At 37.4% G+C, this 27,492-nt stretch overlaps 5 protein-coding genes across 9 annotated transcripts; 1 reads left to right on the top strand and 4 right to left on the bottom strand.

Annotated features, from left to right (window-relative positions):
• The first annotated feature begins 1,723 nt into the window (after positions 1 to 1,723).
• LOC137951692 (uncharacterized) lies at positions 1,724 to 4,637 on the top strand. 3 transcript variants are annotated; one of them, XM_068798536.1, is made up of 3 exons: positions 1,724 to 2,349; positions 2,626 to 3,231; positions 4,093 to 4,637. In XM_068798536.1, exons 2-3 carry the CDS (start codon positions 2,757 to 2,759, stop codon positions 4,152 to 4,154), a joined length of 537 nt encoding a protein of 178 aa, XP_068654637.1. In that variant the 5' UTR covers positions 1,724 to 2,349; positions 2,626 to 2,756; the 3' UTR covers positions 4,155 to 4,637. The 3 variants fall into 3 exon arrangements, with proteins under 3 accessions (XP_068654637.1, XP_068654638.1, XP_068654636.1); XM_068798537.1 differs by having other exon boundaries at positions 1,724 to 2,134; XM_068798535.1 differs by having other exon boundaries at positions 1,724 to 3,231.
• Positions 4,638 to 8,243: 3,606 nt separating this feature from the next.
• Positions 8,244 to 11,069, bottom strand: LOC137952257 (nicotinamidase 1-like). Its single transcript, XM_068799369.1, has 5 exons — positions 10,614 to 11,069; positions 9,453 to 9,636; positions 9,196 to 9,329; positions 8,885 to 9,070; positions 8,244 to 8,531 (listed from the first exon to the last, which is right to left on the bottom strand). The coding sequence occupies exons 1-5, from the start codon at positions 10,758 to 10,760 to the stop codon at positions 8,439 to 8,441; spliced, it is 744 nt and encodes a 247-aa protein (XP_068655470.1). The 5' UTR covers positions 10,761 to 11,069; the 3' UTR covers positions 8,244 to 8,438.
• A 3,689-nt stretch (positions 11,070 to 14,758) lies between these two features.
• Positions 14,759 to 16,997, bottom strand: LOC137951971 (nicotinamidase 1-like). 2 transcript variants are annotated; one of them, XM_068798982.1, is made up of 5 exons: positions 16,577 to 16,997; positions 16,137 to 16,320; positions 15,856 to 15,989; positions 15,425 to 15,610; positions 14,759 to 14,999 (listed from the first exon to the last, which is right to left on the bottom strand). In XM_068798982.1, the coding sequence occupies exons 1-5, from the start codon at positions 16,721 to 16,723 to the stop codon at positions 14,913 to 14,915; spliced, it is 738 nt and encodes a 245-aa protein (XP_068655083.1). In that variant the 5' UTR covers positions 16,724 to 16,997; the 3' UTR covers positions 14,759 to 14,912. The 2 variants fall into 2 exon arrangements, with proteins under 2 accessions (XP_068655083.1, XP_068655084.1); XM_068798983.1 differs by having other exon boundaries at positions 14,954 to 14,999; positions 15,384 to 15,610.
• Positions 16,998 to 17,316: 319 nt separating this feature from the next.
• Positions 17,317 to 21,617, bottom strand: LOC137951772 (protein ecdysoneless homolog). The gene is made up of 5 exons (XM_068798665.1): positions 20,474 to 21,617; positions 19,303 to 19,641; positions 18,578 to 18,717; positions 17,815 to 17,969; positions 17,317 to 17,704 (listed from the first exon to the last, which is right to left on the bottom strand). Exons 1-5 carry the CDS (start codon positions 21,592 to 21,594, stop codon positions 17,519 to 17,521), a joined length of 1,941 nt encoding a protein of 646 aa, XP_068654766.1. The 5' UTR covers positions 21,595 to 21,617; the 3' UTR covers positions 17,317 to 17,518.
• A 467-nt stretch (positions 21,618 to 22,084) lies between these two features.
• On the bottom strand, positions 22,085 to 27,423 carry LOC137951916 (uncharacterized). Of its 2 annotated transcripts, XM_068798900.1 has the most exons (6): positions 27,206 to 27,423; positions 26,857 to 27,049; positions 25,227 to 25,313; positions 24,156 to 24,521; positions 23,842 to 23,992; positions 22,085 to 23,211 (listed from the first exon to the last, which is right to left on the bottom strand). In XM_068798900.1, exons 1-6 carry the CDS (start codon positions 27,265 to 27,267, stop codon positions 22,250 to 22,252), a joined length of 1,821 nt encoding a protein of 606 aa, XP_068655001.1. In that variant the 5' UTR covers positions 27,268 to 27,423; the 3' UTR covers positions 22,085 to 22,249. The 2 variants fall into 2 exon arrangements, with proteins under 2 accessions (XP_068655001.1, XP_068655002.1); XM_068798901.1 differs by lacking the exon at positions 25,227 to 25,313.
• Positions 27,424 to 27,492: the final 69 nt, after the last annotated feature.

Below are 27,492 nucleotides of genomic sequence, written 5' to 3' on the forward strand. Positions count from 1 at the left end.
TTATAAATATTTATATTTATTTCTTTGTTCATGAGACCATGACCACCATATTGCCCCAAAAGAAGCTCAAAATTGGATGAAAATCAACCATTTGAGTGACTATTGAACTAATACAATGTCGTAAACATTTTAAATATAAATATTCAATAATATATGTCATTATCATGTATTAATAAAATAAATTGACTCTAATGTGTCACAAGTTCATAAACAAAAACATGTGAAAAATATTTTTTTGTCAACTTAGTAAACTAAGGAAAACAAATATTATATATTTATGATTTAGAGATTATGTTAGCTATCAGCCTCACATATCTCCATCCAAGGTGGCAGCTGTTATCATCTAAGCTTGGAAAAATCCAAATTAACTATTTCATGTCCTTTCTTTGTCTTGAAAGGAAATTGTGGCAACCCTTAATAGACTCTTTTGACAAAGATGTGATGTGGTCCACTTTTAATTAAAAAAAAAAAAAAAAGCTAAGTAATGGGGTGTATACCCTAAGGCTTCAAGAGCCACTCCTCTCTTTAGGTGCTCCAATATCCATTTGTTGGTTTTCGTTTAGCTAAGCTTGAAGGAGGGGTATCCTTAGATTTTATTCTAATGTATGGTTTTTAATCTAACTACTAATATGAATTAAATGACTTAAAAAAATATTTTTTATTTTTCTACATTTATTTTTTAGTTAGATTTTTATATTAATTTTAGTGACAAAAGAGAAAATGGCATGATTGAAAATAACATAATTTTTTGAATAAAATATATTTATTTAATTATTTAAAAGACATAAAATACATATTATGCATGTTGTAAATTATTTCAGCTTAACTATGTGTTAGACTTAGATTTAAAATTATTTTATTTAATTTTTTTTTAAAATCTTATTGGTTATGCTTCTTCACTTATTCTAAACTCGATCGATTTATTTTTTATTGACTCTAAAATTTGTAAGAAAAATAATTTTTTTTTTTTTTTTATTATGAAGAATTCTCCAATCCAAGTAAGGATAGCCTCGATTATTTTATCTCGACAAATAAATGGTATATAACAAATTACCTAGTCTATCGTGATATCCGATATCATTCGCCATCACCAACAAACGATTTGCTATATCTAAGGATTTCTCTATGCGTGATCTCGTTAAATTTTTTATCTAATATATAGTCTGTATCGGTATTACATCGATAGTTATATTACGTAAAATAGGTTAAAAATAAAAAAATTGTTATATAATATTTCACCTACTAAAGTCCTCAATATTAGGAATAATAGTGAGAAAGCCATGTTTAATTGCAATTCCTATATGGATGCATTCTCTCAACACCAATTGTTCAAGGGCAGTTTCGTACTTTCCTAGGTGAAGGGCGTCTTGGTCATTTGGTATTAAAACTTTCAACTAGTTCGGGCAAGTGGCCACGTGACGTCCGCCTGTACCGCTCACACTCAATGATTGGTCCACGACATACGATGTCATCAAATTGTCTTCTAGTCTCGCTCCTCGCCGAAAATCTGACGTGGCAGATATTTGACGATTTTAACTTGTTCTCTTATAGGATTTTATACGCTTTCAATGATTGGGCTACAGCAATACGATCCGACGGCTGGACTCAACCGAGCCTTCGCTTGTCCACAAGTACACCGTCAGATCTTCCTTAGCTGTTTCCGAAGCGGCGGAGCTAATAAATGGAGAAGCCGAAGACGGTCTTCAACTGATTGTATCTCGTTCGCAAAAGGGACTCTGTGCAGGACGCAGAAGTTTCTTCCGATCTTCGTAGTCCTATAAATTTTCCCTTTTTTTATCCTGGAAATTGAAGTGCAGAAACAAACTTTTTTTTCCGGAGAATTTTACTTCGGTTGGGTACGAATTTCGGGTTTTGGAAGATTTCTCTGTTGTTTGGGTCAGTAGCCGGGGGAAGAGGGGGGAGATCGGTGGTTGATCTCGTTGAGTCGATGTGGAGGGGTTTTCCTGGCGGAGGATAGGAAGTTCTTTTGTTTTGTAGCTGAAAATTTTGAGAAAGGCTTGTAATTTGGTGCTCCTTGAAGAGCTTTGTTGATTCTTGAGATTCTTGTTTTATTTGGTGATTTGGGTTTATTCAAAGGGTTGGAGAGAGGATTTTGTCCCGTTTCAGTGTGAAGGTGAGTGGCGGTGAATTTATATTGATTTTTATTTTTGGGGGAGGGGGAGGAGAGTGAACAGTTGCTTCTTCTTTTTTCACTTCTTCTGAGAACTTGTGTGTTTTGATGGATTGTGGTGCTATGGTTTTGGAAATCAGCTGGAGATTTGAAAAAGATTGAAGATTGTTTGTGCGTCATAGTGCTTTTTTGGATGGTCGTTGTTCGGTATTGTTATTGTAAGTAAATTTGCTTCATTTCATTTTAAAGAAAAAAGGAACTGTTTTGGTATAGTGTTTTATTTGTTTAAAAGAAGATGAATGGTGGAAGAAAATATCATCTCTTTCTTTTATTTCGATTGGATTGTTCGAGAAGTTTAACTTGTCCCTTGATTTTGTAATGGAGCTTCGGAGTCTTGACCACGTTTATTCGGGATCTTCCTCTCTCTCGTTTTTTGTTTGGTTTCCCTTTTGAATAATTTCTAAATTCAAAGTTTTGTGTTTTGTCTTTTAAAGGAGATTGTTACAATTCTTTACAAAATTTTCTGCTCGAGTCCTGTATCAGCGGGAAAAAAGAACTCCCGAATAACACCTCAAATTCCGCGAGACCATTTTTGGTATTCAATTCAGTTGGATTCTTGCTGCGTATGGCTATTGCTTTTACCCGTCTTTCTTGGTGGCTTTGGGGAGGAAAGGACCATGAAGCGTCTGTATCTGCTGGATCCCCATTAAATTCTTCGGCGGATTTGGGATTGGGCATGAGAGAGCTGGATTCGTTGAAGTTCCCTTCAGTTTTGGGGAGTAACATGCGGTCGACGTCTAGAAGGCTCAAAAGAAAGTGGCAAAGCAGGGAAGAACGAAGAATAGATCGAGAATATGATTTGGTCTTGGTCCCATCCGACGGCGGGTGCTTATCAGGGTCAGAATCTGATGACTCTGACTGGTCAATTGGATGGCTCGAGCCTCACGCGCCTGGTTTCCTGTGCGATGATGAAGGAGAGGGCAATTTTGCTGTGTTAGTTCCTTGTTATGGACGTGGTCGTAACGAGTTGGTGGAGAATTCTAAGAATCAGCTCTTGGGTGCGATTGCCTCTTCAAATCTTGCAAATGGGTATTCTGCTGGTAAGTTACTGTGTCAACTTTTAGACTGTTTCAGGCCGACTGTGCCTTTCATTTTTTGGCTTTCGTTCTATTTTGAACTTTGGTGTTGTTTTAAACTACGGATCAAAAGTCGTGTTGGATGTCAGAGTTTCTGTTTTCCTAGCAAGCATTAGCTTTATTCAGTAATTTAGTATTTTGAATGCAATAATTCAACAGCTCTGAATGTAGTTTGCTCTTGCCCTTTGACTACAAAACCAATTGGTTCATTGTTTCTTGCAAAATGTCCTGTGGAAACTCACCTGAATTTGTTGTAAAAGATATTTGTTTTCGAGGCCATGAGAAGCAGGTCAGCACAGAGTAGCTACTGCACCATCACATTAATTATTGGCAGCACCCTTGCCAGTTTTTTCAGTATATCTTGAAACATAATAGAGAACTCCTCCACAGGGTGAGACACACACAAAGAAGGCATAGCTGCTTTCATATACTTTGTATATATCAATATGTTGCTTCCTTCTTTATTGTTATTTTCAGTATTTTGATGTAATAAACTGGTATCAGGTAACTTAGCTTGAGCTATAACATGGCAGCACATGATCAGGTTTCTTTTTCTTTCTTCTCTCTTCCTGCTGCTATACTTTCTTCTCATGCTATACTGTAAAGGAATTGTTCTCATGCTATACTAATTAACTTGCTATCTTTGCTTAGTGCATTTCTGATGTACTTTAGTATATTTGCTTTCATTAAGTTCCAAGTTTGCTTTAAATGTCACTATTATGCTTTTTTTTTTTTGAAATACTTCAGTTTCTTCACTAGTTAATTTTTTTTAAAGTCATATTATTCCAGCTTTAGAAATAAAAGAGTTGATTATATGTTGTACAGATAGCAAGAAGTACATGGAGGAGTGGCTTTCTTCTCTGCAGCAAGCTGAAAACCAGGACTAAAGATTATAGTCAGCTTGGTGGCTCTTGAAAAAATTTCTTTGTTTTGCTTTCACTTGGACAATTTAAATAGAAAAAAAAAATAAAAAAAGGAAGAAATTCAAAGAAGTGGCATCTAAATTTGTGAATCGATGATTGAAGCCAAAACATTTATGATAAGATGCCAAGCTAGTTAGATTTGAAGCAAACTACATCTTCCAGAAGACCTAAAATACAAGCCTATTGTTTCACTGGAGTGAGGGAGGCATGCTGCAAAGTGCTGTGGAGTTGTAACACCAGATCTTTTGGTGATCGGAGAGTGACTAATTTGTTGATTCTTTTCCTCCCTACATACTCTCCCAAGTGGAGTGTTTGAATTGATGGATGGTAACTATATTATGGAAATGAGATGGAATTCTTTTTATGTAAATAACAACTTTGTACATATGACAGTCCCTTTGTTTGTACATAAACTACTATAATGAAGAGCCACTTATATTTCTTTTCTGTCATCTTCCCTACACAAAAAAACCACTTTCTTCTATTGCACTTAGTACATTATTGCAAGGTGGATGAGAACTGCACAAAGATTATATTTTCTTTCTTGGGGATGTGATTTGTGGAACCCTCCAAATCATCCCATCAATTGGGGAAGTGGTAGGAGGGTGATCCCATGGTATCTGGCCTCCCGTGTAAAAAGGAAAATCTCATTCTAATAATATGATGTGTAACTAGCTTTTCTGCAACAAAACTGAGCAGACAAATATACTACTCTATGAATTGGAGGAAAGAGTTGTTCATATTTTCTACCCTATGACACAAGTAGCTATAATAAACTCTTTTATTGCACATAAGATCATTGCAGAAACCTCAAAAAGAAAGATTCCCATTGCAGAGAACTGTCCCTGCTTGATATGCTGGAGCATGGAAATTTCAGCAAAGAGTTGTTCTATGTTTTGCCTCTTTTTCTACACATCTTATCGGTTTAGTCTCTCTTAACATACAAGTAGAGTGTACACCTTACAGGAAAAACCAATAAATAGGATGAAGAATGCAAGCATCACCCGTCTTACAACAAATGAAAAGCTTCTTCTGTTGTGCTTCGGTTAGTCAACTAGTTGAGTTCTTATGCTCTGTACCTCTGGTTTTTCACTCTTTTGACCATTGTAACCTTGTCGCCAAAATTTGATCTAGGATTATTGTTACTGGTTAGTAACATTGTAGGGTACTGGACAGACTTCTAAACAAGCTATTATGAGTTGTTCTGATGCCGAAATAGACTTTTCACAATTAGCACTCTAGCCGCTCAATGTTATAATAGTGGTGTTTAGGGGTGGCATCGAGCCGAGCCGAGCTGAGTCGAGCCCGAACCTGCTTATGTTCGAGTCGAGTTTGATTTAAATATTTAGAGCCGAGCTTCGAGCCGAGCCTCGTCTCGAGCCTAAAATTGTTATCGAGCTCGAGCCCAAGGAGTTCGAGCCGAGTTCGAGCCTCAACATACATTTAAAACTTTTCAAAAAATATATATCGAATAAAATGTATATAAAATTATGCATAGATTTTACATAAAATTGGGCATGACCTCTACATAAAATTGGGCATAACTTATATATATAATATGTGTATAAGATTGGGCATAACCTCTACTTAAAATTGAGCATAATCTATATATATAATACTTGTATAAAATTCGGCATGACCTTTACTTAAAATTGGGCATAATCAATATACACAATACCTGCATAAACACTCCATAAAATTGTCTATACATTCCATAAACACTTCATGAAATTGTTTATACACTCCATAAAATAATCTAAACACTCCATACACTGCATAACATTATAAATAAACTCCATACAATAATCAAACACAACAAAATTAAATAAAATATCACTATCAATTTACAATCACCCAAATAAAAACTATAAATCCTTTAAATAAAATCCTATTACTATTACAGACTTACTAGAAAATTACAAAAAATATTTTAAATTTTTCTTAGGAAAGTTAAATGGACCTCTTATTGCCTTTTCTAAGGAAATAAATAAAAATTAATAATTAATCTAATATATTATTATACTTATCGATAAATTTTTAATCACATAAAATGTCAAACACAAAATTGCTATGAAAATTGCCTCGTGCTCAAAGTATTATCATCAACTGTCAAATACTTATTCAAAATTTTTCTATATGGTTTTCTAACCCATCTTGGCAAGAAAATCTTACTAGGAAAATTATAAGATTTTTTAAAAAGAATTTATAATTAGAAAAATATTTTGAAAAAATATGAGGCACTAATGGTCCCTATATTTCTATTAAAAATGTCTTTTCAACATTTATTGAAAAAACCACTAATATTCTCTAGAAACGTATTTCTACTAAAATATCTTTTCAATTTATTTAAGAGCCATGAGGAAGGGACAAAGAGTTTTTTTTCCTTGTTTATGATCTCGCACGTAGGGGTGGCTTTGAATAAATTATATATAAAATTATGCATACATTTTTAAAAAATATAATGATAGGGGAGGTTCAGGATTGAATTTCAATAATGGATTAAAATGCACCAATATTAATATTTTTTACTCCAATTGTTGTCTAGCTTGTTTTGTAATTTTTGAATCTGGCCATAATTTATTATGGCCTCCTTAGTGCCCCTAGATAAAAATTTATATTCTAGGAAAAACTAAAAATATTTTTCCTATGATACATATTCCCAAAAAAACCTTTAAAAAAATCTTATTACTATTAGTGACTTATTAAAAAATTATAGGAAATATTTTAAAATTTTCTTAGGAAATTTAAATGGACCTTTTATTGTCTCTTCTAGGGAAATAAATAAAAATTAATAATCAATCTAATATATTATTATACTTATTGATAAATTTTTAATTAAATAAAATATCAAACACAAAATTGCAATGAAAATTGCTTCATGCTAAAAGTATTACAGCATCAACTGTTAAATACTTATTCAAAAATTTTCTATACAGTTTTCTACCCCATCTTGGTACGAAAAATCTTACTTAGAAAATTATATAATTTTTAATAAAAAATTTCAATTACAAAAATGTTTTAAAAAACATGAGACACTAATAGTTTATAGAAAATTATTTCTATAAAATTTATTTTTAATTTTTTCGAGAGGAAAAAGTTTTTTTTTATTTTTTTATTTTATGATCTCGCACGTGCGAGATCATCTTCTCGCGAGGAAGGGGGAGATTATTTCTCCCTTGTTCTAGTTTTCTGCCGAGACGACTCAGAGGGAAGGGGGTTACGGCGCCGGGGAGGACCTATCGTCGGGGATGACGGTCACGACGAAGTCGGCGACGACGGAAGCGGCGGTGACGGAAACAGAAGTGACGGCAAGGAGAGGAAGAAATCGAACGGACGGCCACAGAGGTGGCCGACGAGCAGCTGCGACGGCGGTATAGACGTCGGCGAACAGCTACGACGACGGTAGAAGTGGCGACAACAACTGATGGGAGGGGTCGGCGGTGACGAGGGGTGAGGAAAAAATTCCCCTCCCCCCCTCGCTCTCGCTCGCGATCCCGTTACCGATTCATACCCATCCGACTCATTTCGAGTCAGCTCGCGAGCCGACGAACCGAACTTAGCTTCGGTCGAGCTCGGCTCGTTAAGGTAAACGAGCCAATTTCAGTGCTCAAGCTCGATAAATGACGAATCGAACCGAGCCGGGTCGGTTCGAAGCCACCCCTAGTGGTGTTAGAATGAAGAAATTCGAAATTTGCAATGGACAAGCTCGTTGGCTCATGCTAACAGCTATTTTATATATCAGCCTTCAGAGATCTTTTACTTTATTCCAAGTAATTTTTTAGCCGATGAAAATAGCTAAACAAGTTCTCTTTGCCTCTTTTGAACAGTCAACAATAGCGATCGATGAGAACAAACATAAGCATAAACAGGGCAATATGAACAGGGTCCTGGTTGAACCCAATGTATTACCATCCCAACAGGGATGCACATTCCAAGTGAACAAGGCATCCGAAATGTATATTTGGCTATTGATAAACAATTCCATTTGTAAGTTTTCCTCCATGCCCTCCTCAAGTTAAACTCAGAGCTAATAAATCAGAAAATATATTGAATTTAACCAGAGTCACAATCCTTTACAGTGGATCCCAACACATAATTTCAAACTGAACCGTATGTTCCTAACAAAGAGAAAAAAAGTACTCTTCTATAGATTCCATTAAATTTTTATTAAGAAAAAAAACAGAGAACAGGAGCGAGAGAGTATATGCTAAGCATATTCGAATAATACACCTAGTCATCTTACCCGAATCATGGCAACGATAAAGAATCTATCTTGACTTGTTGTACTAACCTCGCGCCCCTTCCCTTGGCCATGTAAAGACCAAAGTGATGCATCAGTTCCTGCACAGAGATGCAGAAAAAATGTAAGAAATTACCTGGTTCTAGCATTGAGACATCCATCCATATGTTGCCATTTATAGTGGCTTTACTGGAAGATATTTTTATATAAGCAGAATTGGAGTTATTACTATGATGTTACACTCCAACATTTCCTCATTACTTGCGAAGAAGGAAAGAAAAGATTGATGAGGATTCAACTTTCTTACTTGAAAAAGGAACTGTAATGAAAGGATGATTCGTTTCATGTTTGCCTAGGTATCTAAAGAACTAATGTTCAAACCAGCATAGGAAATGAGCATCTCGGCAGTTTTAAAACCTGGTTCAGCAATAATTTATGGAGTGTTTTATAATACCTGGGGGTGAGCAAGAGCCCCTTTTATGTTCCTTGCAACATGAACTGGGAGATCATAGGTAGCACATCCATGTGAATACACAACAACCTCTTCCAGTGGGTGAACCAAACCATGATTCCTTGCAGATATGGTTGTGGAGATAAAATCCAACACACAGATATCTGTGCAAATTCCTACCACCAAAATCTACAAAAATTTCTGATTTTAGAAAAACCAGAGAAATAATGGAATTTTTTTTGCTTAGGTAGTATCTAAAGAACCGATTTTCTAATCTTTTCTAAGGAGAAAAATGAAAAGCAAGAGATACGTACTAATTGAATTTTTTTTGTCTTCACCCAATTGATGAAGGTGTTTGATCCATCTTCATTTATCGCTCCAATAAACCCATCTATGCAATCTTTACGTCTACATGTAACATTTGGGTCCTTCTCCAACCACTCAAGAGCTATCAGGAATATACCACAAAAAGGTAATTTCATGTTGAAAAGTGAAAGGAAATGTCATGTTCAAGACAACTGTTTCCATAAAACTGTAAGGAGTTAAGAAATAACCTTAAAAAAAAAGTTACCTGGAATCAGATTTTCTTCTCCTGAACCAATTATACAATGAGGTGGATATGGGTTCTCTGGTTTATCAGGATAGTGGGTATCTAAAAAAGCAAAAATAGGCCATTTTCTCTTGGAGAACTCCTTGGCAAGATTTACAGACTCTTCAATCATCAATGAAATCTGCTTGTTGGGTTCTGTTGGAGCCTGCAAATAATCAGAATCATCCTTTTTGTCAAGATCGAAGACCAACATATCTCATTAAAGCAGAGGGAATGCTGAACAACCAAAAAAAAAACTAGTAAATGGTGACCATCCAAAACATCAAGAGTGCAGGGACTTTTGGATCAAATTCATCTACAGCATCCTGGCCCTGAAACTGAACTCTTTCTGATCCTCACCAATTTTGATCCATGAAAGGAAAAATATAATTAACACCAAAAAAGATTGACTTGGGCACTGTTGGAAATGGAACATGAGACTTTCAAAGTAGTCTTCATAGAAAAGAAAAGCAAGTCGGATGGAGAACCATTACCATTTTGAGCCAAAATCTCCAGAATAATGTCAATGACTAATACCTCAGTTGGAATAAAAACAAAATGAAGGCTACAGATTGCTTAAAAGAATAAAGAATTCATGAATTGATTAATAAAAGGAAAGAAAAAATGCACAAGTTAACCCTTTGATAGTTTAATGAGAAGGAGAAACACTGACAAGTACAGGTCATTCCAATCCAAAAATGAAGGCGAAAACGTTCCAGTTGCTGAAGTTTTAAAAATTAAAACCTGCTAACCCAACCACGGTCTCATTAAGGAACTGAAAAAGTTCGAAAAAAATCTTTCATTCAGACAATTCAATAGATACATAAGAACAAGTTTTGTCAGATTGAAACAAAACAAGTACACAACAACAATATAACAAGCACACAAAATTCCAAAAACTGAAACACAGTATTCGTCTGAAACCGAAAAAGAAATGTTTATCAGTTAAAAACGGCACAGGGAGAATCGAAACAGTCAGTTAATCTATCAAACAAGATTCACTGGTAGAAATAATCACAGCTATAACGAACAAACTAACAGAAAAAAAATTCTCTCCCATGTCGCAAATGACAAACGACAACACGAAAACGTAAACCACCCATTCAAAACAAAAACCAATACAGAAAAATGCAACACCAGTACCAGATTCCCAGCTCCAACGGTACAAAAGCCGTTGACAATGTCGACAAGAACGAGACCCGCCCTGAGAGTTTCTGATAAAACCAACTCTTCATCATCTTCGAACGGCAACTCATTCTTCAACAGATCAATCGCATGCGATGACTCCATCTTTTTCCACCCTATTCAGTCCACCTGATCTCAATGGAAAAACAGCAGAGAAGGGTTCTCTTTTCTGCTGCTTCCTACTCAAATCCCAGAACCGAAAAAACCAGTCAAAGAATCGCGTTTCCGCCTTTCTTCAACTTGCGGTCCACGTCTCACGATCGGAATCGATAAAAAAGTACGTCATCTCACAGTCGAGCAAAGTCGCAATTTTTATTTATTTTTAACAAAACCGAGAGAATAAAAAATCTGGGTTGCATGATTATTAGGCCGATACGTATCGGTCTTCTTGCGGAACCCAAATCCGGCGACAGAGCTTCTGATACAGGTACGAAACAGGGAGAAATAGATTTGACAGGAAATCGAAGACCGACAAAGCATAAGCGAAACGATACTGTACACGTCCGATACGGACCGCCCCTTCATTTCCCGTTACGAAAAAGGAGGACGACAAGAAAGGTTGGCCTTTTCTCCGTATTTTGCGATAGTGACAAAACAAACTGGATCCGAGTGGGGCCTCGTAGAGTACAAAGATTCAATCACTGGTTGCCACCTTTTTTTTTTCTTTTTTACGAAAATGACACTTCCTTGACTTTTGGAAGTGGCCTTACTGTAAATACCACAATAGACAGGGATGAGATTGACACTCGAGTTCTTTAAACCAGATAAGGGGATTTGAAGCTAACCTTTTTACCACAGGTGAGTCCTCTAAAACTCGGACTGAGTCGGGTCATTGGACAGGTAAATGTAGCGATTCAACTAAAAAATTTAGGACCTCAATTAGGTTCCATTTCAAGTAAAAAAACTATGTATTAAATCATGGATTAGAGAACCTCCCCAAGTCCAAAAGTTAGAATTGGGATTAGTCAAAGAAATTGGCCCAAAATAGAGACGACAATTCCTCCACCAAAACGCAAGTCACTAGTCCAAATCACAAGTTAACTCACATAATGACTAATTTATACACGAATGAAACTCATTCATGTGAAAAAATACTTTCCTTCGAAGAGTAATTATATAATAGTAACAATTGCATTATTCCTACTTTTGTGAGCTATGATACAAAAGAATTAGTTTGAGTTGTATTCTAATATAATTACTATATGATAATTAGGGGTGGCTTCGAACCAAGTCGGCTAGTGAGTGGCTCGAGCTTGGGTCGATTCCGGTTCGGTTCGATTCGGTATACCCAAATCTCGAGCTGAGTTCGAGATCTGGGATCGGCTCGACCAAATCAAGGTTAGGCTCAAAAGCTGGCAAGTCGACTCGTTAATTTAATGAGTCGGCATGGAATTCGGGTGAGTCGGGACCGGACCGCCGAGCGGAGCGAGGGGGGGGAATTCTTCCTCCCCTCATCACCGCCGAGCCCCTCCGGCCGCTTCTGTCGCCGTCGACAACTACCTCGTCGGCTGCCTTCTACCTTTCCGTCCCAACCGATTTTGTGGCCGCCACTCGATTTCTTCTCCCTCGTCTACCGTTGCTTTTGTTTTCGTTGTCGCCGCCTCCATTGCAGATGTTATCCCCGACGAAAGTTTCTCGTCGGCACTACTGGTTCCCTCGGCGTCATTCCTGACTATTAGTGTCTCATTTTTTTGTAAATATTTTTCTAATTGAAAATTCTTATTAAAAAATTATATAATTTTCTAGGTTAGATTTTCCTGGCAAGATGGGCTAGAAAACCATATAGAAATTTTTTGAATAAGTATTTGACAGTTGATGCTATAATACTTTTAGCATGAGGCAAATTTCATAGCAATTTTGTGTTTAACATTTTATTTGATTAAAAATTTATCGATAAGTATAGTAATATATTAGATTGATTATTAATTTTTATTTATTTCCCTAGAAGAGACAATAAGAGGTCCATTTAATTTTCCTAAGAAAATTTTAAAATATTTCTTGTAATTTTCTAATAAATCACTAATAGTAATAGGATTTTATTTAAAGGCTTTTTGGAAATATGTATCATATGAAAAATATTTATAGTTTTTTCTATAATATAAATTTTCAACTAGAGGCACTAAGGAGGCCATAGTAAATTTATGGCCAAATTCAAAAATTACAAAATAAGCTAGACAACATTTAGAGTAAAAAAGATTAATATTAATGCGTTCTAATCCATTATTGAATTCAATCCTGAACCTCCCCTATCATTCTTTTTTTTAAATGTATGCATAATTTTATATATAATTTATTTGACATATATTTTATATAGAGTATTAAATGTAGGTTAAACTCGAACGCAGCTAGAGCTCGAGCTCCAACTCGGTTAAAATTATTAAACTCGAGTTCGATTACAATTTTAAGTTCGAAGCTAGGGTCAATCGAGCTCAAATTCAAAATATTTAAATCAAGCTCGGCTTGAACAAGGTTCGGACTCAACTGGATTCGATGCCACCCTTATGCCCGATTTTAAGTAGAGGTCATTCCAAATTTTATATATATATATATAATTTTATATATGATTTTATATACAATTTATTTAACATGTATTTTTTAAAAAAAATTAAATGAATGTTGAAGCTCGAGCTTGGCTCGAATTCAATTAAAATTATTAGGTTTGAACTCGTTAACAATTTTAGGCTCGAGCCTAGGTTCGAACTCGAGCCCGAAATATTTAAATCTAGCTCGGCAAGTTCGAACTCAGCTCGGTTCGATGCCACCCCTAATGATAATATAAACAAAGAACTTCTATTACTATATGATAATATACACATGTTGTTATGTTTTTTTTCTTCTAATTTTTAAGAATGTCAAATTTTTAATATTTTTGTTTATTTACTCGTTTACCCATTTACTCAGATAGTTAACAGGTAAATAAATAAAATTGGAATACTTTAAAAAACAATCAGACGAAACAGATACAAAATACCAAAATAATAATAAAAAAAATATATGAAATGTTACACCCTGAGACAGCTTCCTCTTCACTAAGTGCTTCGTTTGCCAAGACTTCTTTTATAGGATAGAGCCCTTATTTGATTCATTAAATGACGAAGCAATCTCTGTTTACAGCATAAACATTTCATAAGATGGCCTCTCACTTACCAGGAGGCAAGTCATCAGCCTTCATCCATGAAGGAGAATCTGCGTCAGAAGATTGGCCAAAAACTGTAGGTAAACTGCAAACAATTTGTTCACCCATTTGTAATGTCTATTTCACTTCTCAGATTTCTTCAGTTATCACTTCAAGGGCTCCTCAACTTCCTTTCTGTGTTGTGTGGTGACATTTAGAAAATCAAATACTCTGATCAAAAGAGTTGAGAACTGTGAAGGATGGCAGCTTTAAGTTTTAAGAAACCCAACATCTCCCTATAAATCAGTTTCTACCCCCACAAGAGGGTTGGATTTTCAGCTCCATCCCTCCTTTTCCACCCACCCTGCATCCTTTTCTTTACCTCGTCTACCATTGAGGTCTGTTTTTCAATTCTATCTTATTTTGCAATCCCACCCACCACACAAAGGGGTCGATTTTAATCTTGAGATTGAAAAACCCATGCAGATTTTTAGATTTCGCCTCATTCCTGCCTTGTAGGGAACAATTGCAACCTCTTATGGAGGGCAAGATGGGTTGCCCACAAAACCTGCCTCACTGTCACCCTAAGTTGTGTAAAGAGGACTAAAGACTAGTCCAACCATGTATTAAGATAAGGTGTATTGAGAGTTGGCAGACTCTCAAAAATCAAAATCAATACATTTCCACCATATATGCTTAATACTTATGTCGAGTGGCTGAGCCAAAAAAATTCGTGAAAAGGGAAAAATTATACCAGACAAAACCAAAAAAAAAAAAAGAAAAAGATAATGTTTTATATCAATACTTTCAAAACCAAAAAAATATCAAACAAATGCATATATTGTATAAAATATACTCACAGCCCTGCTGAAAAATCTGATTTATAGGGCTCTACAATAGCTGATACTGAGATCCATGCCTGAAAGAATTTACAAAAGAATCAGAGATAACAGAGGAGCAGTCATAGTGTCATACAATATAACCTGAATAGCAGCAGTTGAGTCCAGAAAGTTTGTAGATAATACATTAATCACATAAACATTCTTAATATTCAATTAACTTGCTATCTTCAACAAAGTCTTGTATAATAAGCTCAAATCTTAACAAATAATTATTAAAACAAAACGTGTAATCCAACTCCTTCACTCCGATCCATCAATCATCACCTCGCTGACGATCTTAGCTCCTCTTGTCTTGGCCATGTATAAGCCAATATGATGCATCAGTGCCTTCATATACACAAAAAAAAAAAAAAATTTACTGTCTTACTCTTCTGCACTAAATTCAGCATTAATCCATTAGGAAGGAAAACAGGAATCTTAGAAAACTATCTTTTGTGCCTCATGCACATCAAATGAAAAGCACCACTTGTACAATGATTACAAGATTTTGTTTTTTTTTTTTTGAAAAAATGAATTCATGATGAAACCAGCCGGCCTGGACTGTTGTTACCGGTTTCACCGATACTTGTTAGTGTATTGAGTGATATGTATTAGATTTTAACATGGACAACTCGAGATTGATACAGTTATAAATCAAATTTTAGCATTTTTATATGTGAAACAAGAAATATACTGACACAGTATTAAATTTTAGAGGTATTGACTCGATACCAAAAGAGCAGCCTGGCCTGGACCAGGAGATGAGAGACCACCTGGGGATGGGAAGTAGCTCCTTTGATACTTCTGGCGTCCTCAACAGGGAAATCAAAGGTAGCACAACCGGGTGAGTGCACCGCAACTTCTTCTAGAGGAGATAGGAAACCTGCATTTCTGGCTGATAATGTAGTACACACAAAATCCAGTACGCAGATATCAGTGCACACTCCCACCACCAAAAGCTGCAACAGTAGTCAGTCATGGATAATCAGACTTTAAATTAACAAATAATCCCTGTATCCTATTCTTTTCTTAAGCTGTTTGATAACGGTGGTAAAAGCAAGAACACAGGGAAGTATAACTAGCTTTGAAAAATCAAATGCTGATTCCTAATCTGTAGAAAAATTCTCACTCGTTCCTCTTGTTTTGATAACAGTTTCCTCTGGAATAAACTGATATGAAATCTGAAAGAGTATAGATTTCTTACCACTTTGATCTCGTTGTTTCTGACCCAATCCATGAAGACATTGGAACCATCTAACTCCATTGAGCCAATGAATCCATCAAAACAATCTTTGCGTCTGATTGTCACGTTTGGCTCTTTCTCTAGCCACTTGAGATCTGCAGATCCCAGAAATAAGGGTGACCCAGTAAGATAGAAGGTTTTCACTGCCAGAAACTGGAACATGATCGGATCTTTCACTTGGGTAATGATCAGAAAGTGAAAGCGAAGCAAAGATTTGAGAGAAAGCGAAGAAAATCAAGTACCAGGGACTAGATCATCTTCTCCAGACCCACTGATGCAGTGAGGAGGATAGGGCGGCTCTGGTTTATTGGGTTTATGTGTATCAAGAAAGACAAGAAGAGGCCACTTCCTCTGACAGAACAACCTAGCCAATCTTGCAGACTCCTCTATCATCCCTGATATCTGTTTGTTTGGTTCAGTAGGTGCCTGCAAATTTTCACAAAGCCCCAACAATCACTCTGAGAAAACTAGCTCTTCCTCAAGCCAATTTGAAGTTACAACTTGGAAATTCAGAAATATCTTTAAGACTGCAATCACACAGAAAAAGACACTGAAGAGTTCCTAAATCAGGAAAAAGTACCACCAAAATTCTCAGCATAGAATTGAAATTGTTAGTTCTTCATTTGATTATGGAAGCTGGTTGTATAAACAAACACAAGGTAGACAAGGAAGTTTCTTTTACCAGGTTCCCAGCTCCAACAGAGCAGAAGCCATTGATGATATCCACAAGAACAAGCCCAACTTTGGCATCTTGGCACAGAAGAAGAGGTTCTCCTTCCTCAAGAGGCAGCTCAAGTTTCACCATATCAACGACATTAGATGCCACCATGTTGAGCTTCCCAGACTGCAACAATCTACAAACCCACCAGAAAGCAGCTCAAGACGATTGGTTTCTGATAGAGAGATAAGGAGTTGGTTCTCTAAAGACAGGAAATAATTCATGCATCTAGTCCGGTCTTTGTTTTGAGCAAGTAACAAAGAAATAAACACAACGGACGATAGGGATCGTGGAATTCACTCAGTGCGACTTTGCTCATGATCTTGGGAAGGGAAAAGACTAAACAAACCCAAATTCGAACTGGTTTTTCGCCATCTCACGTCATTGATCCACGGTTTATTAATTGAAGAAAGAGAGCACCTGGGTAGTGATAAAGCGGCCTGTTTATCAAGAGTTTTTTTTGTTTTTAACCCGAGTAGACCATAGAAACAGTCGGATTTATGTGTGGTAAGTGGTAACTGTTAACGGAGAATGACATCATAAAGCTTACCAAGAATCTCATATACGCACAGAGTACTCGCTGAAATCGACTCTGATCAATTGGGTTCAGTTCATCCCACTAAAGATTTTTTTTTTTTTGCTAGCATTAATCGAAATATAAATAACAGAAACAAAGTACACAATCAACGAACCATGAACAAACATAAACGAAAAACAAATTAAAAGACTATGAACTAAACCCAAGAAAACAGAAATTAAACAAGTCCTTCCGTAAATGTGTTGCCTAATACAAGACAGTACAGGCGATCTGGACGACAGTGGAGAAGGTCGTTCCAAATATTTACATAAATTGACCAGCACATGTTGCTCAGCTATGGTGGCTGCAGGAAGGGAGGGGAGAAGACCTCACTTGCCCTTATTTGAATCTTCTGGAAGCTGCAAACCCATGAGCCCAAGCAAATTTGACGCAGGGCCAGGGAGCCCCTGTTGAGAAGAGAAGGAATCAAGGAGGCTTTTCACGAGATTTACATCCACGTCTACAGGGGCGAAATCCTCTTCTATATCATTGGAGGCAGCTGACGTTCCTTGCTCCTGAAGATCCATCATGACATTCAAAAGTTGAGAACTATCTCAGGACTAATGTAGCAAATTAAATTCATGGAAGAAGTTCAATTGAAGAGTTTGTGTAAGATTATGTTGACCTTGTTAGCAATCGTAGAGGGCTCGTCATTTGCACGAACAAAACTTTTGTGGAGAGAAGTTGGCTTCAGTTCCTCGTTCAATGCATTGGAGTATGAATCCATGAAAGAATCCTCCATGTTTTCATCTCCAACATTGCTCTCATCATCAGAGTCATCTGCACAGTTGAAAAAGCTTTACAACACAGAGAAAACAGAAACAAATGAAAGAACATAGATGCAGAATTTTAATTCGAAAACAGGAGTCTGTGCACCAATGCATATAATGAACACCTACATCTGCCAATGCTCCGTAATAGCAAATTCATCAGTATTGTGGAAGGGAACGTAATTTGGCCTTGTAGAAAAAAAGTTAAAACGACGCAGGCAACTTATCTTTAGCATGCATAGGAGAGTGAAATTTCATTTCTCCCCATATACTTTCAGACTTAAAAATGGCTATTTTCTAATAGAAAGAAAATTAATGAAATTCCCTTGTGATATAGTATATTCCCAATGCAAAATATTTGGTTAGTTTGGGGCGAGCCGACAGGAAAATATTAAGTTTTTCACAGCCCAATGTGTTACAAATGCAGCCAGAAGGGTTCTTCAGTGGAAGAAACTTATATCAAGCATCATTATGTCCAGAGAAGCTTAGACAAACCAAAAAGAAATTCTTTTCAGTTTTTTTAAACCAAAGCATCACAAAGAATAGATTATAAGAAATCTCAAGTCTAGTTTATCACCAGAAAAGAGGGAGAGGGAAGAAAGACTAGCTTAAAAATACCAAAATCCATATCTGATGCAGAACTGTTGCCTTCATCAGAACCCACACGAGTAGCACTGGCTTCTTCACCCATACGGCCAACTACAGATTCCATCTCTTTTAGAAAGTGTTCAACATCAAAGTCCACTTCCTTTGAGTCCCTTCAAATGCAAAACAAGACAATTAAATTGATAACATTTGTCTACCGTTCAGCAACATACATGAAATGCAAGAGAGAAGAGCAGGCCTCTTTTCTTTTCTCCACAAAATTTAGACTTTATTACAATATCATGAAATGTGTAATTATTTTAATCGAAATCCAAACAGAATAGAGAAATAACACAAGAAAGGGCAAACAAACAACATCTTAAAAAGAATGCATATCAACAAACTAGTCATTCTAAACAAGTCTTCTCCCAGCTACGATCACTGATTGATTAAAATAAAACCAGGACAATTAGCCAGCCACAGTTCAGACATGCATTTGGGATGTTCAATGTGAACTCCACATATCCAAATTAGTTTTCTGGATGACAGAGTACAATTGACCTTTCTATACTATTTGAACAACATCCAAGTTGCAGCAACATACATAAGGGAACGACAACGGTGACAATAATGATGATGGTGAGGATGAGGAGGACAATGATGACAATGAAGACGATGACGATGATGATGGTGAGGATGAGGATGACAATGATGATAATGATTATCAGTAGAACAACTAATCAAGAAAAAGGAAGTACCTGTTTTCAGGAATTTCTGCTCCCTCAAAGCTAGAAACCTTCTGCACAAAAGCTTGCATAGATTTGGCTATGTCACCAAAATTAAAATCATCTAATTGGGAGCAGGAAGAAGGACAAGAATTGTTCTGTTCTTTTGATTTTTGGTTGTTTCTACATTGTGACTCATACAGGTCCATCTCCTTCTGTCTCTCTTCCAAGGCTGAGTTTAACTCACTCTCTCCATTATAGAGCCAGCCATCATCATCTGAAGGAGGAACCTCAAGATCTTTGAAGTCATTGCTGGAGTGCGGTAAGGAAAGAATTTCATCAATCCGCCTCACAGGTGCACTCATCAGTTCACTGTAATAAAAGGAATAAACAGAAATTTGATGTAAGTAACAGAACGTCCATTGCTTTCCTTCCTAACAACTTATTATAAACTTTTTTCTTCGATCAGCACCCCTTGAACTGTCGTATATTCAAAGGAGATCCAAAGAATATAAAAAAAAGAGAAAAAAAAAGAGTTTTTGTTTTCTTCCCCTGGAAGTATGTAAGAATAGAACGCAATTGCCATTTGACATGATTGATTCTTTAAGCTTCTTGGTAAACCATATACATAACAAAAAATTTAGTTGTTGATCTTGTGCAATTGCAAAAAGATGTTGCATTAAAAGATGCAGTCACAATTGGTACATTTTTTATTTTTTTTGGAATGGTTCATAATATGTGAATGGCCATTATGCTAAAGACCTGACATAAACTCCAAATCAAAAGAAAAAATAAACAACACTATCTTCTAATAACCATAAACTACATGTCCTTTAACACAAAAGTTTAAGTCGATTTGCTTGTGGCCAATCATAAAGAATCTATCTTTCAACAAAATTTAGAAAAACAGTGCATCAGACTGAAACCCGTCATCGTAAAACATCAAACTATAAGAGGTGACAGCAGCAGGATAGTTGGCAAAAACATTCAGATTCGTTAACCATTAACTACAACTGATACCCAATTATTACTCATGCAACTAATGAGACAGGAAGCAGCAACTGGTTCACTTGGAACTCATTCTAGTAGAACTAAGCAAGTAGCTCTTTCCTCGTTGAAATGATTTCATTTTACCTAAGCGTGTGGCTAACAATATAATCTAACAGTGACGAACAAATAAATAAATAAAGCATATCTTCATTACCTCGTCCGAGAAAATGCAGCACCCTGTCTATAGTACTGTTCTGCATTTTCCATTAGCATACGGTACTCCTTTGAACCAGGAAGAAGCCCTTTAAAGTACCCACTATTCTCCAAAGACTTTTTATACACTTCCCAGGTACTCCCTTTCCCTTCAGACCCTGTCCGCTTTCTCATTTGGTAAATCATTTCGAACCCACAAGCGATCTTCATCCCCAATTCAGCTTCCAGGAAGCCCTTCATATTATCTGCTCTCTTCGGCATCGGATAGCACTTTGGCGCCTGAAATTTCTGTTGCACCAATTGGGCATACATGGCACGTGACATCCTCACCGAAACTCTCACCATCTCTTCTTTACCTCTTTCAAGAAATTTTTCCATCTTTGCCGCAAACTTCATGGAGTCGACGTCCCGGTCGTAGAACCCCTCCACGGCCAAAGAAATCAGGCAAGGTTCGTGCTTCAGGACCCAAGCAACCGAAACAGGAACTTGAACCGTGACCCGGTGCGTGTTCCTCAACGCCCTCTCAGGATAATCTGCTACTCTCCGGCTAATCGCGGCCTGGACAGAATCCGACGCTCGGGTATTATGGACGCCGCCGGACAAGATCTTCAAAGCCTCCAGTAAAGTGGGGTTAGAAGGAAACTGCTTCTTAGGGATAGTATGAAGCGCTCCGTTACGGATAAACACACGGTTTTCGCTGGTCTCAGGATTCAGCCAACGAGGAAGAGAGAAAGCCGCCTCAATGAGTAGAAACTGTCCATCGGAATCGAAAACTTGTATAGAGAGAGAAGGGAAAGCGCGGGATACATGGAAAAGGAGAAACACAACGAACCACTCATCTTCGAGGTTGTCTCCAAAACGGGTTTTTCCGTGGAAGTGTGGAATTGGGTCGGAAGAGACGGAGAGATGAAAGGGTTCGTGCTGCCAGATGTAGTCTGAGATGAAGGGAGCGATAGAGTTGAGGATCTGATGATGAAGAGCCGAAAATTCTTCGTCCAGTAAAGTTGTGGAGGCGGTCGAAGACGGAGATTTGGAGAGGGAGGAATCCGGATAGAGGGAATAGAAGACCGTGTCGTCGGAAATTCGCGAGGTCTGAACTCCGCCGCTTGCTACTGCCGCCATTGCTGCTGAAGAACGTTCCTGAAATTGCGAGGGAAAACAAGAGGAATGTTGCACTCTCTTACAAATAAGTAGCACTTTCTAGGAATGAGGCCAAAAGGCCCAAAAATAAGGCCCATAATGTGATACGTAAAGCAGACCCATATAGAGGCAAGGAAATAATGATATTCCAGGAACTGATTCAAAAATAATAATTTTTAAATAATATTAAATTTAAATTTATTAGATACAGAAATATCTGATTTAAAAAATAATAATATTTTTTTTTATATGACTTCTTATAGGGTTATCAGAAAGGTAGGGAAATGCTAAACTGGAATGCATCCAGCACGATCCTATGATAATTTTTCATCGTTTTGGCTGGGTTATTGTTTCTTCACTAGGGTAATGCAGTCTATTTTTTACATTTCGACAATATTCTGCTTTGATTTATCCTCTTTGAGATCATTTTTCGAAACCATTTTAATCTGATCTTCTTTGGGGAACTCTGTAATGCCTTCTTTCTTATTTTTGAGAAGAAACTCCGTAATCACATTTCACAATACAAAGAAATTTTCTCTCATAGGTTGTCATTTCACATTTTGCAGACACCATTGGACGGCAAAAACCTTTTAACTGTACCCTGATTCCCTCTTCATTAGAGTCTTAACTGATTTTTTCAGCTCGAGGGGTTTGAATTTACACCTTCCCCATTCGTAGTAACGCTTTCATATGACTCCTTCAGCTCTACTGTTTCTTCTTCCACAGCAGGCTCACTCATCCAAGCAGAGTCCATGGCAAGCTCTTTGTTTTCCACACCTAACTCCTCAGCTGAAGGTTGAGTAGAGTCTGCAACCTTCTCTATCTCATCCTTTGCCTGGTTTGCTAGATCTTCATTCATCTCGCAAAGGGTTTGTTCTGCAACATCAGATATTGGCAAAGAACTCACCCCTTCGACAATTTTTTTATTTTCATCAGCTTCAGTCACGGATGAATCTGCTTGCATCTCAGCTGCAGCTGGATCATCGCCTGAAACCACACTTGCTGAGTCTCTAGACTCCTGATTCGTACTTTGTCTTTCATCCACTTTCATGTCTGTTGTAACTGTTTTCTCCAGTATTAGAGCCTCAGAACCGCCCATTGAACTTCCCAACTTATTCACTGCATTCTTGACCATTTCTCCTTGTGTTGAACCAGATCCTGTGGTAGGAGATTCTGACTTGTTATCTGGTAGAGTAGGCAGGTTTGATGATGCAGCACGGCCGGAAACGGGAGGCTGACCACTTACATGTAGTCTCCTGGAGCCTCCCTGGTTTGCAGGCCGACAGACAGAAGATACCACATGAGAAGCTGTCCGAATGTAATGAATATTAGATGGTCTAGTTCCAATTGTAGGAGGGCTTCCTTGCTTGATATGAACAGCATTTTTGGACTGTGCTGCTTTGAGAAGGGAAGCAGCTGTAGATGGATTAGCAATGCGAGCCCCAGCAGCAACTGCAACTTCTTGTATTGAACACTTCATTGGAGTTGATGCTAGGGATTTCTTCTGAGTAGAGCGAGATTTCGGAGGACAAGGAGGCCTGAGAACTGGTGATATGGTAACATTAGATGTAGCAGGCACAGATGGAGGATTGAGTTGACCTGTGTCAGAAGCAGAGACCTTAAAACTTTTGCATGCAAAATACTTCTGAAGATATGTTATAACTACTCAATTCCTATGTGATTTCCTTTTTTAAATGAGAGTACGAAAATAATATCAAAGCCCTCACAGTAAAAATTAACAAATCAAAGCTTATCCCCTTCAAGAAAAAGTACCCATTAGAGAAGGTAAACTGCATGATAGACATTTGCTCACTTTTCTAGTTCATATGAAGTTCACTTTAAATCAACTTGGAATATAGACTGCACCACTCGACATTCATATTGGCTGAGTGGGCCATGTTTGTCCAACAAGATATGAAACAAGGATCTCGCTCAAAAGACCCACTTCTTGTTTTTCTTCTGTAGGGATCATTCTACAGCAGTGCAGGCTTACCCAGTTTCTAGATCCAACATGTTTTTTATCAGCTTAAAGACAAGAAGTATTTGCAGCAGAACTTGTCCAAAACATATCATGGCAAGAAAAATAACAAATACTCAAACTCCGCCTATATCACGAACAAATACATGCATTTCTTATTTCAATAATAAATACATGCATTTCTGCTAAGGTAGTCCAAAAATTTTAACTTATGTACCATGTGAAGAACAAAGAGAATCACAAAATAATACCAACTGTTGATAAATTTCTCATCATAGGCATGTCGATGGCAATGGAAACTGCCTGAGCAGCCAATTGAGCCTCAGAAAGTGTTGAACCCTTCAGGTTGCCAGACCCTACCGGATTTAAGCTAGGCTGTTTCTTTCTAATGATAGCCCACCTCTGCAAATGCAAAAGCAAATTTATTTGCTATTTGGAAAAATGAAGTACAAACTTTATATCTATTCTTACACAGCAGAACAAACAAACACATATTTCAAGGACAACTTATACCAAAATGATAACACATGATTGAAGCCCCTCAAACTTGATCTACGAGTCAAACCTGAGACAGCTGTGAAGCAGTTCTATCATGCTTGAAATCCCCTTTGAGAATATTAGCCCAGTTCCCTTCACCACATTTTTGCACAGCAGCCTTTAGCTCCATATCCTCTTCTGGTGTCCACAATTTCCTCTTCCTTCGTGGTGGATAATTTGAACTTGTTGCCCCATTACCCTCCATTCCATCAGAAGATGATAGTGAGGGCAGTTGCTGTTTCCCATCCAATGCTGAATTGTTACGAGCCAATTGTGTATTTTCTGATGAAGCATGCAGTGCTTGACCATTTGATGCATTTAGAGGCAAATGGGCTTCTCCACTTGAGCGATTTGATGGGCCAGAATCATTCACCCAACCATGAGTCATCAGCACCTGAGCAAGCCAATGCTTAGCTCAAAAATAAGATAAATAAGATAAAACATTTTAGGATGAGACGTAACTAAAAACATCAACAGGGAAAAATTAGCATATTAATATGCATGTTAAAGAGAGGCAACAAACTTTCTTTAGCCTATCACAACTTCAGTAGCCTCCAAAAAGAATATCCCACTTAATCAGAATATGAGATTTTAATTTTTAGAAGATCTTCCTTCAACAATAAAGATTTTATTAGAAAATAAAGAATACAAGGTGTGAGATATAACAGCCTCAAAAGCCAAAAGCAATATAAACCAAGCATAAAGCAGAGAAAACTCATGACAATAAAAAATTGGTGATCCTATCGATCTAAGGTAAACTAATGTCTGTACAATTAGCTGGAAATGGGACCAGACACAGCAGGATCCTTGTCAAGATTGAATGAATTCTGGTGGTGACTAAATACTTGCAATATGTGTCAGAAATGGCTGAATAACAAGAATCAACATGTTAAGATGTTGAGATGGCATGGTTGGAAATTTCATCAACCTTTTTAGCCTGAAGAAAAATGGGCTAGGCAAGAACCAACTAAGACAGGCCCAGGACTTGCTCTTCAGAAAAGAACAGTGCAAGAAAAATTAATAGTAAAACACCTAAAAGAGGTGAGAAAAAAAAACTATCATGAATCGAAATGGCTCAAAATATGCATTAAAACAGTACCTTTACAGCAGTAGCAGCCTCTGATGTAGTGTCAGAAGTAACATTTGAAGAAGGCTCTAATTCAAATTCCAAATCACTGTCATCATCCTGGGAGCCGCTACCAATGATGAGTACAGTAGCAAGAATTACTAATCAACAGAGGTAGAGGAGTATGACTTTTGAACTTGTATGTCTCCTATTAATGTCACTAAAGGTGCTTTCAAGAAAAAGAAATAGTATCACTTGAAGTTTTTTTTTTTTTTTGAAAAAGATGTATATATTAACAAGAGAAAAAACAGAAATCCGCAAATTCAGCAGAATGCACTATTTTGTTGAAGAAGTCATTCTCCTCATTTGTGGGTACCCCTATCCGTGAAAACTGGTTGAATTTGGCTAAGATGCACTTGGGGACAAAGGTCCGGATTATGCAGGAATGGACCCCTCCTGAACCTGGTTACCTTAAGTTGAACTTTGACGGCTCTTCTCTTGGTAATCCAGGGCTCTCTGGATTTGGCGGGGTTATTTCGGACCACTCTGACAACTAGCTTTTCTCATATGCCGGCCCTTTAGGAATCACCGACTCTACGTTTGCGAAGCTTCATGGTCTTCTCAATGGGCTCCGCCTTTTCAAATATAAGTGCACCGGTCCCCTCCATATTGAAGGGAACTTGAAGGTAGTCATTGGATGGTACGTGCGTGCATCCCCTCCCCCGTGGCGCCATTGGGACACTTTTCGGGAGATTATCGAAATTTCTTCAGTTTGGTCTCACATTTCGAGATTCGCAAATTCGTCAGCCGATGCACTTGCTAAGCACGTAACTACCCAAAATCGCTGGTTGTCAGGGATAAGCTCCCTTTTCAGTGTCACTTGAAGTGTTTGATTATGTTGAGGCATCTTTGCTAAAACTCTTTAACCTAAATCAACTTCTCTAACCAATTTTCACCTTGCATTAATTGTGTATAAAAATTATTTGTGTTGTTATTTTTTCAAAATGCTCTGTGGGTAGAATGGTATGTCAATGAAACTGGCTACTCTGCAATTACCTAGCACATATCGAAAATAGATTTAGGCATTTACAAAGTTAGGGAATTGCTTACCACATGAAGAACCTAAAGCCACAACAAATCAGAAAGAACTATTTAAGGTGTTTTTTGTCTATTTGTTCCTATGGGACATGGCAGGAATCAACTCCTCGAAGTTCCAGCACAGTTAGTATAATCCTGTAGTTTCAGTTTGAGATACTGCTGCTGAAGTTATTAGAACATAAGATAGATCGACATGTATGACAACAATGCATGCAAGGGGTGTACAAGATTGCAAAGCAGCCTGAAGTTTCTAATCTCCTTCCCTTTTCAAGCAAATGCCACACTGCATTTTTTTGAGTTCACCAGCAAATCAAACATCATGATTTCCTACCAGGATCCCACTGCCATACACATCAAAAGGGAAGGACTGTAATATTTATGGCTACTTCAAGCCACTACCAGGCACGGACTCTAGAAAGGAAAACAGAAACTGTTTGTCGGATAAAACATAAGAGAACCAAAAATCCAGAATAGAAGTCAAAGGCATTAAGTGGACTAGTTCCAAGTGTAGTATGCCGTTTCACAAGGGGGAAACATATAGTTACTTTTATAAGAAGACACTGACCAGCGGTGCAGCCCCATTTTCTATTTTTTCCAACAAAGCATCATGGTAGGCCAAATGACGCCATAGCATCTGATATTCCCGTGCATTTTGAATCCCAGTACTACTCCTCTTCACCAATGTATTCCAATCAATTTTCGCTCCAGCAAACTGGGAAACTTCCTGGAGTAAAGCAAGGATAGTCGTTGCAGTGTACCTATAAGGTAAAACATATTCATAACAACCGTGTACAGATAGTAAAAATAATAAATCATTAAGCAACAAATAGCTCAATTCAACAGGAAGCCGAAGTTCTACAATTAAAAAAACGTTAACCCGCAGAAACACATAACTGGTTTTCACAAACTCATACCTCTGCAACAGCAACGCAGCGTCATCTTCGATAATGGAACCCCGCTTCTCCCTCCCAATCATTATGCTTTCGCATTTACACGAACCAGAAGCCTCGAATCAGTATAGGGCTTCCGCCGAAGGGAAAGTTTCAGAAATTTCTACGGGGTTTTAAAAGGGTTTTGGAGAAGAAACAGAAAATAATGTAAACGGAGACGTCGCTCGCAGAAAGGGAGGAAACTCCTCTGGTGGCCGCGGGATAATCGATGGCGCCAGACGAAAAATCAGCAAAAATAAAATGAAAAGCGA

This window comes from Aristolochia californica, unplaced genomic scaffold (genome assembly GCF_029961685.1).
Source record: "Aristolochia californica isolate CCGP_79_NKW_82.1479 unplaced genomic scaffold, dmAriCali1.0.hap1 SCAF_15, whole genome shotgun sequence".
NCBI classification, from domain to species: Eukaryota; Viridiplantae; Streptophyta; class Magnoliopsida; order Piperales; family Aristolochiaceae; genus Aristolochia; species Aristolochia californica.

Bases quoted from the DNA above. Each gene is read 5' to 3' on its own strand.
- LOC137951916 (XM_068798900.1), bottom strand. From the start codon at position 27,267: ATGATTGGGAGGGAGAAGCGGGGTTCCATTATCGAAGATGACGCTGCG. The intron at 24,522-25,226 runs GTACTGTTTTAA...TGGCTTGCTCAG, and splicing joins AGGCTGCTACTGCTGTAAAG to GTGCTGATGACTCATGGTTG. The intron at 23,212-23,841 runs GTATTATTTTGT...CTTCTGACACAG, and splicing joins GAGAAATTTATCAACAGTTG to GTCAACTCAATCCTCCATCT.
- LOC137952257 (XM_068799369.1), bottom strand. From the start codon at position 10,760: ATGGAGTCATCGCATGCGATTGATCTGTTGAAGAATGAGTTGCCGTTC. The intron at 9,637-10,613 runs GTACTGGTGTTG...GATTATTTGCAG, and splicing joins CCGTTGGAGCTGGGAATCTG to GCTCCAACAGAACCCAACAA. The intron at 8,532-8,884 runs GTATTATAAAAC...ATCTCTGTGCAG, and splicing joins GGGCTCTTGCTCACCCCCAG to GAACTGATGCATCACTTTGG.
- LOC137951772 (XM_068798665.1), bottom strand. From the start codon at position 21,594: ATGGCGGCAGTAGCAAGCGGCGGAGTTCAGACCTCGCGAATTTCCGAC. The intron at 18,718-19,302 runs GTACTTCCTTTT...TTGCATTTGAAG, and splicing joins GCAGAAATTCCTGAAAACAG to GGACTCAAAGGAAGTGGACT. The intron at 17,705-17,814 runs GTCAACATAATC...ATGGATCTTCAG, and splicing joins CCTCTACGATTGCTAACAAG to GAGCAAGGAACGTCAGCTGC.
- LOC137951692 (XM_068798535.1), top strand. From the start codon at position 2,757: ATGGCTATTGCTTTTACCCGTCTTTCTTGGTGGCTTTGGGGAGGAAAG. The intron at 3,232-4,092 runs GTAAGTTACTGT...TATGTTGTACAG, and splicing joins TGCAAATGGGTATTCTGCTG to ATAGCAAGAAGTACATGGAG.
- LOC137951971 (XM_068798982.1), bottom strand. From the start codon at position 16,723: ATGGTGGCATCTAATGTCGTTGATATGGTGAAACTTGAGCTGCCTCTT. The intron at 16,321-16,576 runs GTAAAAGAAACT...GAAAATTTGCAG, and splicing joins CTGTTGGAGCTGGGAACCTG to GCACCTACTGAACCAAACAA. The intron at 15,611-15,855 runs GTAAGAAATCTA...CTACTGTTGCAG, and splicing joins GAAACAACGAGATCAAAGTG to CTTTTGGTGGTGGGAGTGTG.